Source organism: Podarcis melisellensis (genome assembly GCF_964234715.1).
Source record: "Podarcis melisellensis genome assembly, chromosome: 3".
In the NCBI taxonomy this organism is placed as follows: Eukaryota; Metazoa; Chordata; class Lepidosauria; order Squamata; family Lacertidae; genus Podarcis; species Podarcis melisellensis.
Window position 1 is genome coordinate 54,624,711 of NC_138530.1, and position 12,553 is coordinate 54,637,263.

The 12,553-nt window shown below is 38.6% G+C and overlaps 2 protein-coding genes across 8 annotated transcripts in view; one reads left to right on the forward strand and one right to left on the reverse strand.

Annotated features, from left to right (window-relative positions):
- TFB1M (transcription factor B1, mitochondrial) overlaps nt 1-6,410 on the forward strand; it is a gene marked incomplete at its 3' end in the record, with an annotated part of 31,176 nt that extends 24,766 nt beyond the window's left edge. For all 4 annotated transcript variants that reach the window (XM_081905225.1, XM_081905222.1, XM_081905224.1 and 1 more), the window contains exons 7-8: nt 3,564-3,691; nt 6,167-6,410. In XM_081905225.1, the coding sequence (XP_081761351.1) occupies nt 3,564-3,691; nt 6,167-6,410 (372 nt within the window). The remainder of the gene's footprint in view (nt 1-3,563; nt 3,692-6,166) is intronic.
- A 605-nt stretch (nt 6,411-7,015) lies between these two features.
- Nucleotides 7,016-12,553, reverse strand: part of TIAM2 (TIAM Rac1 associated GEF 2) — a gene marked incomplete at its 3' end in the record, with an annotated part of 132,492 nt that continues 126,954 nt past the window's right edge. For all 4 annotated transcript variants that reach the window (XM_081905118.1, XM_081905116.1, XM_081905117.1 and 1 more), the window contains 5 exons: nt 11,390-11,448; nt 10,859-10,964; nt 9,788-9,875; nt 9,178-9,332; nt 7,016-7,656 (listed from right to left, as the gene is read on the reverse strand). In XM_081905118.1, coding sequence (XP_081761244.1) covers nt 7,016-7,656; nt 9,178-9,332; nt 9,788-9,875; nt 10,859-10,964; nt 11,390-11,448 — 1,049 coding nt within the window. The remainder of the gene's footprint in view (nt 7,657-9,177; nt 9,333-9,787; nt 9,876-10,858; nt 10,965-11,389; nt 11,449-12,553) is intronic.

Sequence of the window (12,553 nt, forward strand, 5' to 3'; positions counted from 1 at the left end):
TTCACATTTGATTTCTGCAGCCTCTGGTGATTGTGTCTGGGCTTAGTAATGGTTGACCCTGGGCTGCGACAGGGTCTCTGATTGAGCTTTGGGAGTGAAGCTGCTTGGGAGTGAAGCTTATTGTAGCAACAGGATAAACCCCTTCCTTTCTCCAGCCCAGTATAAGGATAGGGGTTTGTTTCTTTGGTCTCATGTGCTTTGAAAACACTTGGAAGCTTTTCATGTCTGGAGAGTACTACAATTCTATTAAAACACTTCATTGGGCGTAAGTCTAATTGAACTCGGTGGGACTTACACCTGAGTAAACATTCATAGCATTGGGCTGCACATGTATTTGACTTAATGGCATTAAATTTGTTTAAAGCATCGAAATGGATGGCTTACTCAGTGGACCCCATGGCTGACAGTGGAAATGCACAGCAAAAGTACATGTGGTTGTAACTCATTTATGAAGTTGCTAGACTAATATTCCTTTAAATTGGGGAAACTGACCCACAAGATGCTGCTGGACTACAACTCCCACCATCCCTGACCATTGGCTATGCTAATGGAAGTTGGGGTCCACCAAAGCTGGAGGGCCACAGACGCTCCATCCTTTCTGCAAATAAAGAAATGTCTGTAAAGCAGCAAGGGGATGGAATGGTAAATCATAATTATTTCTCTTTTTATTCCCCTGGTCAGGTAATTAGGTAGACGTATCCAGGGCCATGATGGGCCAGCAGTTTTTGAAACTCTGCGGGTGGGAGATTCAACAGAGTTGTTGTGGTAGTGGAAATCAGTGCAATGAATCCCACTAGTGCAATGCAAGTCCACTCCCCCCCCCCAATCTGCTTGAGAAGGTTAGGAGAACCCCCAGAACAGCATGCGGCACTGCACTCCATTGGCTGTTTTTCCTTAACTCATTTTGTGAACTTGCAATAAGTACTTAAGCTTCAAGAGCAGACAGATTGTTGTATAAATGGGTTTTATTGCATTTCTTTAATGAGCAATCCTGGTTTATATAGATAGTGAATTGTAGACTAGTTTAAGCTGCATTTCTAGCCATGCTTAATAGCAAGTAAATATCATTGAAATCCATGGGAACTAATCCTGAGCAAATGGTAGGTATATGTTCTTTCTCAGGCTCAGGTAAAATGCTCCTACAAGACATTGTGTATTATTTCTCCATAGTTTTTTTCTGTCATGGTGACGCTGCTTAGCCTAGGAGAGGGCTAAGTTGACAGAAGTCTCCAACTTTTGTTTAGTTTTATTATTACTACATTTATACCCCACTTTTCTTCTAAAGGAGCTCAGAGGGGTTCTTGTAGCTAAAGGCTAGTGTGGTAGTTTTTTTAACTGACCTATTTAAATTATTATTATTATTATTATTATTATTATTATTATTATTATTATTTTTATTATTATTATTATTTTTTATTATTATTATTTAGACCCTGCCCATCTGGCTAGGTTTCCCCAGCCACTCTGGGTGGCTTCCAACAAAATATTAAAATACAATAGTCCTTCATATATTAAAAGCTTCCCTAAACAGGGCTCTCTTCAGATGTCTCCTAAAAGTCTGGTAGTTATTTTTCCTTTGATATCTGGTGGGAGGGTGTTCCACAGTGCAGGCATCACTACCGAGAAGGCCCTCTGCCTGGTTCCCTTTAACCTCACTTCTCGCAATGAGGGAACCACCAGAAGGCCCTCAGCGCTGGACCTCTGTGTCCGGGCTGAACAATGGGGGTGGAGACGCTCCTTCAGGTACACTGGGCCTAGGCCATATAGTTTTAGCACTGACCTTGTATGGCATTTACAGAATTTTCCATAACAAATGAAGCAGGTATCTGCTCTGAAAAGTCTATACTGTAGTATAAAACTTTCTAAATGTCAAGAGACATATGGGAGAAGCAAGGATAATGAAACATACCTGTATGCATATACTTATCCTTGACGAAAATGCAGGCTTCAGTTTTGCTTGAAAGGTGGGAAAGAATGTAGACTGAATAATATAGATTGGTGGTGCCATATTTACGAGTTTGCATTGTACATTTACTAAAAATAAAAAACCAATAAATAAATGTAGATGTTTCTGTTTGGGCAAACAATTCCAATAGAAGGGGCAACAAGCTTTGGCAACAGAAGTGACAGAATTGTTTGGGGGCTGGGGTGTAGGTCCGCCTCAGTGAGATGAGCTAGTATTTTCTCTTAGCTGTAATTTTATGTTTTACAAAAAACATTTGCAAAATAAGGTGAAGGTGGTATGATTATCAGCAGTTTTAAAATATGCTTGTGTGTACCTTGTTAGATTTTGAAATTCAGCCTGCTAGTATGCACAACGAAGAAATAGGATATAATGTTAGTAATTTCAAAGCATCCAATCAGAAGGGAACAGCATTTTCTATAACCGTTCCCATAGTAACAAAGCAGCTTTCCTAGTATTCTAAGAGCCCAAGCCTATAATGAAGTAATGAGAATTGCTTTGTATTTCCATGGAAAGAAAACATTCTAATGTACTTTATTTCTGTATATCTTAGTTTCAATTTGAACCTAACCTGTATGATATTATCCAAAATATTTATTTATATGGGATTCCACTTCTGCAAGTGGGAAGTCTTTTGCTCGTGGAATGACTGTTTCTGACCTAGTGGAAGAGGGCTGTGTGGGGACAAGAACCTCCAAGTCCAGAGTTGTTCTTCTCATGCAATATTTTTGCACATGCTCCTTTTAAAAGCCAGTAGAATTCTTAACTGCTATCTCCTGTATTGCCCTTATTCATAGGGTTTCACCTACTGCAACATAACCAATGAATCATTTGTGGTACTGCATTGCAAGACATATCCTGCTATTGATTACACAATTATTCACACAAGTCATTGTTTGTTTTGGTTCCGAGTCAAAAACTTTGTTTTGGTACCATAGAATCTTCCAAAGACACACACAGAAACTGTATTGTCTTTCAGGACTGATCTTACAAGGCTCCTTCACAAAGTGTAGTTTGAGGGGCAAAAGTGCTCATAAACATTTTGCTTTACCTGTGAAAGGGGACCAGTTTGAGTTTCCTAAGAATGCCTATCCATGAACTGTCACCATATATGAAAATAGGACAGGGGTAGCCAAGGTGATACTCTGCAGAAGTTGCTGGAATGCAGCTCCCATCATCCATGACTATTGTAGTACGAGGATGACTTTGGCAATTACTAGTTTTTATGTTGATGTGAATTTGGGGTAGATTTGTTCAAGGTAAATGCAATTATTCCAGGTTTTTCCTTACAGGACTTTGAATCCAAACTGCAGTGTAGAGCCCTTATAGAAGGAATCAAAATAGCCAACAGGATATTCTGTACATTCAGCAGCAGCTCTTAATTGTGTTTTTCTAATTACCTGACATCATAATTTGCATCCTGCTACAGGAACTAGGGTGGGCACCCGGCTTGAATTTTTTCAGAATGATAACCATTTTGTCTTGTTATTTGGCAGTTTAATTGGGCTAACAACTTTTTCGAATGTTTATTATTTGTACTGTAACTTTTCATTAGGCTCATATACTTTCTTAGATCCATTGTTTTTATTTCTGTTCACAGGTGGATGTGACTGTCGTTCATTTTACCCCGTTGGTGCAACCAAAAATAGAACAGCCATTTAAGCTGGTGGAGAAAGTTGTCCGAACTGTGTTTCAGTTCAGAAGGAAATATTGTCATCAAAGTGTACGGTAAGAGATCTTTTCCCTACATACATTTTAAAAAAATCTTCAGAATGGTATTCTTAATACAATGGCTATGCAAAGTAATTTCACTCATGGGAATCTTTAGTTGGTGACAGAAGGCAGCATGGTGTGTGAAATAGCCAGCATAGACCAAATTCCTCAGAAAGAGCTCTTGCATCTCATATTATCTATAGGAGGACTTGGGAACCATTTTCTCCTCCTTGGGCCAGATCCTTATCTCCCCAGCCATAAGAAGGCCAAATGTAACATGTAGCTGGGGCCACCCACCTGTCAATCACTTGATGTCCTAGTGAGGTCAAGTGATGTTGTAGCCTTATTGGAGTTCACTGATTGGGTCTGCGTTGCTCCGGGACAGGAGGAAGAAAGTCAAATGACACCGAGGTTGATTCAGAGAGTGAGTTTATTCTGCTCTCCGGATAGCAGAAGGCACTTGCGTGATCAAGTCCACAGCAAGTCCAAAGAAATAACAAGTTTCATGCAGTATATATAATCCTCCAGGCACCCTCTCCCTCCTTCCCATATAAATCCAACCATGTCAGCCTATGTACACAGGTTGACATCACATATGTTCTTGCTCTGGTATTCATAACCATAAAAGGGAATTCCTTCCTGTACTTCTGACCATAAAAGGATCTTCCTCTTCCTACTCTTATCTTGGAGGAAGAGGTCGTCATCCCCGAGAACACGCTTTTGGCTTTGTTCCCGGACTGGGTCTGTGGTCTTTGTGGTCACGACATAAGATAAGGTACAGACGCATCATCCCTGCTCTACTGGAACTTGGCAAGGTCACTCATTGCCGTCACTGACTGATAAGGGAGTTAGCTTTGAGCACAGGCAGGGGTTTTGTTTATACGTTGACTCAGAACTCAAGTTAATGGATTTTAGCTAAGGAAAAATAGGGATTTTGGTGCAGTTTCAAACTGCCTGCACAGTCAGTTTTGGGTTTTGGGAAACCCATTCCTTCAATGTTGTGCTTTGCAGCCCCACTTGTGGGAAATTCAAAGCACAATGCTGGGCTGTTTGAGAGTCCTTTGGTATTAACTTTTCGCTTTACTGAAGGAGGTCTTCTCCCTTCCATGCTGCTCCTTAAACCTCCAGTTTCCATTGAAGGCTGGTTGTTCCTTTGCTGGAGCAAGGTATGCACCCAGTCGGGAGTTCATCTTAAGCTGCTGATCATTCCTTTGAAGTCCCACCATTACAGACCCTGCTTGTCATCCCATGTTATGTCAGGTGTCAGGTGTGAATCAGTGAGCTTTTCATGACCAGTGGATCACAAGTGGATATAAATCTCAATTATTTTGACGGTAAAATATGTGTGTATTTACCTTTTAAATAAATAAACATCATAAATTTTATTATTGGGTAAGGGAACATGAAACAAAGTAAATGTCTTCAGATATGTCTCTGAGAATAAACAGTGACAATCACACACACACTCACTCACTGCCCATGCCACTCTATAGGCCTACAACGAGAGAGAGAAATTATCCAGGCCTAGTTCCTTTCTATTAACTAGCATCTACTTCACAATCCAGACCATAGTACACCAAGCAAAAATGAGACCAGACAGTTAACGCCCGCTGACAAGTAGTGGCCATAGTTGTGATGAAAAGGTTTACAGGAATCAGAGCATGCAAGCCACTCCTTTTAATGCAAGCATATGGAACCTGCTGCTGGGCTGCAATTTGGATTGGCTGGGGATGATGGGCATTGGAGTGCAAGAATATATGGATTGCCACTGGCTCCCCAACGTTGCTTTAAATGCCAGGACACAACCCCATCTTGTCACCGCACCTCTATGCCCTACAATCAGCAGATGAGGCCTTGGTGCCTGTTTATTATCTGAAACTTAATTGGGATAAAGGGTGAGACTTTCTTTGTAGCATCACCCCTCCTTAAGGAACTGGGAGGGGGAATTTTCATTATGGTAGAAATTTTAACAGTGTGGCCTGACTTTTAAAGTGAACTGATCTGCTGCTTGCTGAAAACTAAACTTGTGATACTTTAGTGCTGCTGTTTCCATGTTGACTTGTAAGACAAAATAAAGACATCTTTGGTTTATGGTTAGGATGTCAATGCAAGCTTGAGCTCTGTGGCTTTTCATTTTAGAACTAAAGCTTTCCATAGAGAATGGCAGTGTTCGGGAAGAGAAAGTAAAATTTCTAAGTGATGTGCAGAGAAGGCAAAAAATTGGATAAGGAAAGCCAACCACTGAGTGAGGGGGCAGAGTACAGGAGATAGAGAAAAGATTGAGCAGCATAAGATGGTTCCATTGGGGTGTGGTGTGGTAGACCAGCAATGTGGGGTAACTGCACCTAGTGCAGGCAACTATTCTTATCATGGATTGGTCAGGTATTTTTATTGAAGCGGGTCACTGTTTCTGATGGTTAAAAAACCTGAATAAAGGAAGAGACCCCATTTAACAAACTCACTTGGATTATCTCTATTATTTTCTTTCAGGGTCTTATTTCCAGAAGCTGAACGTTTAGAAAAAGCAGAACAGCTACTCAAGCTGGCAGATGTTGATCCAATTCTGCGCCCGACTCAACTTTCCATGTTTCATTTTAAAAGCCTTTGTGATGTCTATAGAAAAATGTGTGATGAAGACCCAAAACTTTTTACATATAACTATAGGGATGAATTGACAGAGAAGCGAAACAGGAAGAGGAGCAGATTTTGCAAGATGAAGGATGACGTGATCTAGCTCATTCTAGAAAAGTAACCATGTGTGTTTCTGTCGAGTGGAATGAAATACATTCTAAGTTGGAATGTTAAGCCTTTTTGAACTAAGGTATGTGAATTTCATTGAAGAGAGAACAGTATAAAAAACAAAGCACACCAATTGCATTTAGCATTTTACTGTACAAGCTTGTAGAGAAAAATGAAAAATACAGTAAGATTACAGTACAGGCTTTTTTATATTTACATATATATAAAAATCAAGTATAAACATCTTAGTGCAGGACTTTAATTTTTCTAAGATGAATTTAAAAATATTTTTTGCTTTAAATGCCCCGAATTAAAGTTGCTTGAGCTTTCTCAAAAGAACATAGGTATTGACAAGAGTTCATTCCCTTTTCAAAAATTTAAAAACATCTCTTAATTTTATTTAAATGAGATTACACTGCCCTGAATCGTAAACAGCTCAATCTAAATTTCTGTTCCACAATAAATTAAAATAACTTAAGCCTTTACAACTACTTCTGTGGAAAACACAGTAGTGCATTAAACTGAATAGTTTCTCAAGTTACAATAATCACCCTTTTTAAAGTATGTAAATCTGTATGTGGTGATGCTGGAATCAGGCAGCTAGGACTTTCCATGCCTGTCTACTGTTTCATAAAAGCAGTCCTCATTAACCACTGAAGTTAAACTTTGTACACTAAATTCTCTTTCTAAAATAGAGTTCAGGTCAAAACTTGCAGCGTCTGGATGGCTATCAAGAGACTGGTGCCGTTCTTGCATTGCCAGTAATGTTCCTTTGTCACGTCTTGTGCTGTTCACTTTCCGTTTAATAGGGCAAAAGTGCGCCCTGACTAGTTTAGGGTGATCACCCACCCTCCGCCCTTCTCCATACTCACTCTCAGAAGAATACTTATCCTCTGTATCATCACTAGGATTCTCAGAAATCTTCAGCCGCTGGAACTGAATTTCTATGTCTTTTGTGGGACTCCCTTTCTTTAGAATCTGCTGGTAGTCATCCTCGTCATCACTTAAAATGTCAGATTCTTTGACAGGACTGTTTGAAAAATCTGATGCAGAGTTTTGGAGATGTTTCACGGGGGACAAAGTTTTAGATTCCAGGATGCTATCGGTGGTATGGCAACTGCTACTTGGAGTACTGCTACTCAGGCTGCATTCATCAGAATCCAATTCATTTACTTTGCCTGCTTCAGTGTTCCATTCATTACTGGGAGAGTTCTTCATTAACTTTAATGATCTTGAGGAAGCTGCCAGGGTAAAAACACATGCTAAATTCCTATACTCAACAACTCTGGCAAGCATATCAATAAGAGTTACATAGTTTTACAATTATGTTTCAGTATGAAGTGACATTTTAAACTACTTTCGTTATATCATGGGGGAGATATTTTAAGTTGTGAAGTGTGGCTTTCTTCAAACAAACAAAAACTCTGAACTCAGATTGGCTCTGTGGGCTCCTAGATAAATCAGCCATACTCCATGTGGACTAACTGTGTAAAAATGGCAATGTTAAGCTGCCTCTTAGTAGCACTAGGAAGGAACAGGGTTCAGTGCTTCCTGCCTAGTCACTGTGGAAGCCTGTCAATAAAATAGACCACCACTATTCCCCCTGCCCCCCCCCGAAAAAAGACTCCTACAAAGACAAGTTTGTAAGGTTCAAGTACTGAGTAAGGATCTTTGCATGAAGCTGGAGGGACTGGTGAAATGAACAAGTTCTGCTTATGCCGAAGATAAGGAACCACTCATTCCTGTGCTATGCTTCAACCTTACCTCAACTGCTCTGAGGATAAGCCTCTATGGCAGTCTCAGCTCTTCAGTCAAAGGCTAAGTAAGTTTATGAGAAAGTAATTTCAAGCAGTCAGTGTAGAGGAAATACTTCTATTTTGAAGGTTGCTCAGACTTTGTGTGTGGAAGAATATCCTACTTTGTTAATCACAAAGTTGATGTGTATTGTTACAATTTCTAAACCATCTTTTATCTGAGGATCACAGGACAGTTTACAATATAAAAACACATACCGTAGTAACAAATAAAAGCATACCCTTCCGAAGTTTTAAAAGGCCATATATTTTTTAATTAGCAAAAGGCCTGGGAGAAGAGAAATGTTTTTGCCTGGTGCCTAAAGATACGTAAGAAAGGTTTTATATTGTTGTAAACCACTGTGATATATTTTTATGATTAAGTGGTATATAAACATTAAATAAATAAATAACCCAAATTATGCCCCCCCATCCTCTTGCTTTGTTTACTATCCGGTCTGATTAAATGTTCGGGAACACTTGAAAGCTTGCATGCTGTTTTGTGACATTTCAGTTGACCTAGTAAGGTGGTAGTTCTAAGGCAGATTCTGGCTCTCCCCCTCCCCCCTTATAATCCAACACAACTGACTTTTAGTTTAAGCAAAATTAATGTTCTCCCACGCTTGTACATGTTTTTTTACTATTAAATTTATGTCTCAAAAGCAAAAAAAACAACAACCCCAAACCAACCTAGAATCAGACAGGTATTTAAAAACATCAACTTCTATGCTTTGCAAATTTTTTGTTCTTCCTACCTTTTTCAACTGCAAGATGATGCAATAACGCCTACTAAATATACAGTTGCACAACTAGTAATTTTCAACAAAGTGCAGTACAAACAGAATAAGTTTAGTTACTGTAATCTTTGTTTCCTCTCCAGCAATACTACAGATAAGTGTTTGAACATGCTTGGATAGTATTACTACAAACTAGTATGAGTTTAAATTTTGACAAAAAATACATTCTTACCCAATTTTGCTGAAACAGGAATTCGATTTTTATGCAGAACTAGGCGGCTTTTACATGTTTTCTCCAATGGTGAGTCACACTTTATTTGACGCCTTAAGTTTTCTCTTAGAATTGAACGAATCACTTTGACTATATTGGTCTTGCTTTCACAGTCACTGCAAAATTCAAGAAAAGTGTAGTTAGGTTTTAGATAATACAAACACATATGATTTGGCTTTGTCTTCGTAAGTTGAAGGAGCAATTTGGAAACCTTAATTGTTCACAGATGGAACAGTTAAGTGGCTGGAGAATCAGCATGAATGTGCGATTCCTCATGGGGTCTGCATAAAGTTCTGTGCTTACACAGTTCAGTTCTAGAGCTTTTGGAGTTGGCAGAGCATATCCATAGGGAGATGATTGGCCTTGCTGCATGAGCAACAACATAAAATATCTTTCACCTGAGGTTTCTTTAATACCGCTGCCATTAAACAAGTAAAATTCAGTATGCTGTGATTAATTCCAAAGGATATCTAATGGCCCAAATTATGCATATTATATAGAGGGTGTTATGTAGGGTGGGAATGAAAGGAGAAAAGACTATTTGGAGGGGAAAGTGAACCCACAATTGTACCTGCTACATAGCTGGAAGGTTGTTTCAGGTCTTCCTTCCAATTCTGACTTGGTATGAATCAATTCCCAAATGCAATTGTTTTCTGTTCCTGCATGTGGAAAGAAAGACATGTTATTGTAAATATTTCATGATGTCTACAAGTCTGTTGCCAAACAATTTTCATGGAAAGACTTATGAGACCACAGGGAAAACTTCAAGATCCTTCAAGACATAGTGCCCCTCGCCTATTACTATTGTGTTTTATATTCTAGATATTTATGTTTTCCCCACCACCACCACTGTTTTACCAAATAAAGATGCTATCACTCTCCCTCTGTATGCTGGTACGCAGCAGGTAAGCTGTGCAGCCCTACCATGACATACACTATTGATATGGATTATTGGGAAGAAAAATCAGGTTTCCCCCTTATTTGCAGTTGTGTCATTAACTGTATCCAACATCGCATTAGAGACTCTACCCACACTGTTTGCTTAACAGCAAAGTAAGTTCATCACCCAACACAGGACAGCTTTTTGTCATTTATCTTCTGCTAAATTAAAAAATCTTAATCTCAGATTCACAGTTACTGAATAAATATGTTTTTTATTGGTAAATAACAAGATACTTGGCAAATGATGTTAAACACACTGCCTGATGTAAATAGGCACTACATTATTGACAATTATAATAAACACTGAATTCTTTCACAAGTGTCCTTCAACCATGGCGACAACAAAATCTCTAGCTAAGGCCAAGTTATAAACCATCCTCCTGCATTAACATTACTTTTGCCGTCACATCAGCAGGGAATAAACCACAGTTAATTACAGGTTCCTATTTTGTCTGAATTAGGAAACTATTGTTGGTTCCAAACAGCAGGCTATGAAGCCTTAATATATTGTCTTGTTTGGAAAACATGAACCTAGTTTACATATCATTGTTTCAATGTGACCATTTTCTTCTGTTGTTTAGCTTTACTCCATATGTTAAGATTTGAAGTAATAAAAGTACTGAACACATTCATTGGTGACAAACATCAAAAAACAATAAAAATGTTAAATAAAAAATGTATTATCTATAGATAAGGTCACCTGCTGTATTGCCCAGTCGGACTTGAAGCGCAGATAAAGGAATCAGCCAACGAAATTTAAATAAGTCCAAATCATTATGATTATGCGTAGTACGGACATTTGTTGCCTGTAAATAAAAAGTACTGAATCAGTTTAAGTGCCATTGCCTTTTAAAGAATTAATTAAAGCTTCATTCCTAGAAGACAGAATTATGCTTCTGGGGGAGGGGGGAGTTTGAATCAGGGATCATGTAAGCGAGTGACTTTTTGACATCACCCCATTTGGATGTGATGGGTAAGAAGGCAAAACAAACAAAAATCTCCCCCACCCCTTCCTAAAATGGAAAGGTTCCCCTGGATCACAGTCCCTTGTGATTCTAGATTTTTTTCACCTATTTCTAATCTACTTTATCTAGAAAAATTATCTAAGTAATGTATGAAACATTCCATGCATATTCCGCACGTATACCTTGAAACATTTTGTATTGTAAATCAGAACAATAATACACAATGCATCTTAGGTAGTCTTATTTTTTGACTAAGAAAAACTTACCAGTTTCTTTTTCAGTTTGCAGTTCTCTTTATATACTAAGATGACAGCTCTTTTGAATGCTAAGAAGAGAGAGTGACAAGGCAACTTTTATTGATTAGACTTCCAAAATGAGTACTACATTTTAATTTTTGAATTCAGTTATGACATACACTAATAATAGTGTGTCTTAACTGGCAAAGCAAATTGCTACAGGTATTTGCACAGGGATTTGTGTCGTCTTCTCTAGATCTGCCATTGCTTGCATTTCACTCCTGGGGCTTATATTTATACAATCTTGAGTTGCATTTAATGAGAAGCAAGATTTTTGCCTGATTGGTATAGCTGGTAGCTGGAAGTCTTTCACTTTACCTATTCCCGAATATTGTAAATATGTTCTACTGTACATTAAAGCGTTTATCTATTCACATTTTTGTCAGCTCATTTATTTTACAGAATCTGAGCACAGCTACATCCCAATCCCATCTACATTATCCACTTTTCTTTCCTCCCACCAATAAACTGGATCAAATTTATCTGAGATGGGTGCAATCATTCAAATTTACTATTAACAAGACTACAGTTCCAGAAGAAGCATTTAGGTATAAGAAACATACAGAAGTTTGTTCTGGGACAATGGGATACACAAATTAAAGTGAAAGGGAATAAGAGTCAAAATTCCTAATAATAATATTAATAAGAAGAAGACTATATAATCCTTTAGTAAGAGCTATTTATAATATGCAGACACATCATTCACACAACTATAGACACAGGCATGAACAGAAATTTGATTGATTGCTGTAGGTCTTATATCTTAATTGCACAAGGCTAATTGATTCATGTCAGCACCTTGCAATTGTTACAATCTTCATCCAAGCCTTAATGATGCAGCAGCATGTTTCAGCAGCTCCAATATGGAAACTGTTGCATGTATAGCAGCCTGCTCATATTTTGAACTTTAGTTGCTAATTCTAATGAGGTGAGAGCTACCTAATGCAAACGGGCAACATCATGTGTAATGGTAGTTCTTTCTCTCCTCACCTCAGCCGCCCACCCCCCTCTCAAACTTCTCTCCAAAAATAGGTTTCAAAAGGCAGAGGAAACCTCTACAGCAGATTTTGGGGAGAAGCAGGGGGCTGGAGGGGACAGAAGAGAAACAGGAAGTATAGGTGTAAGAGCAGATTT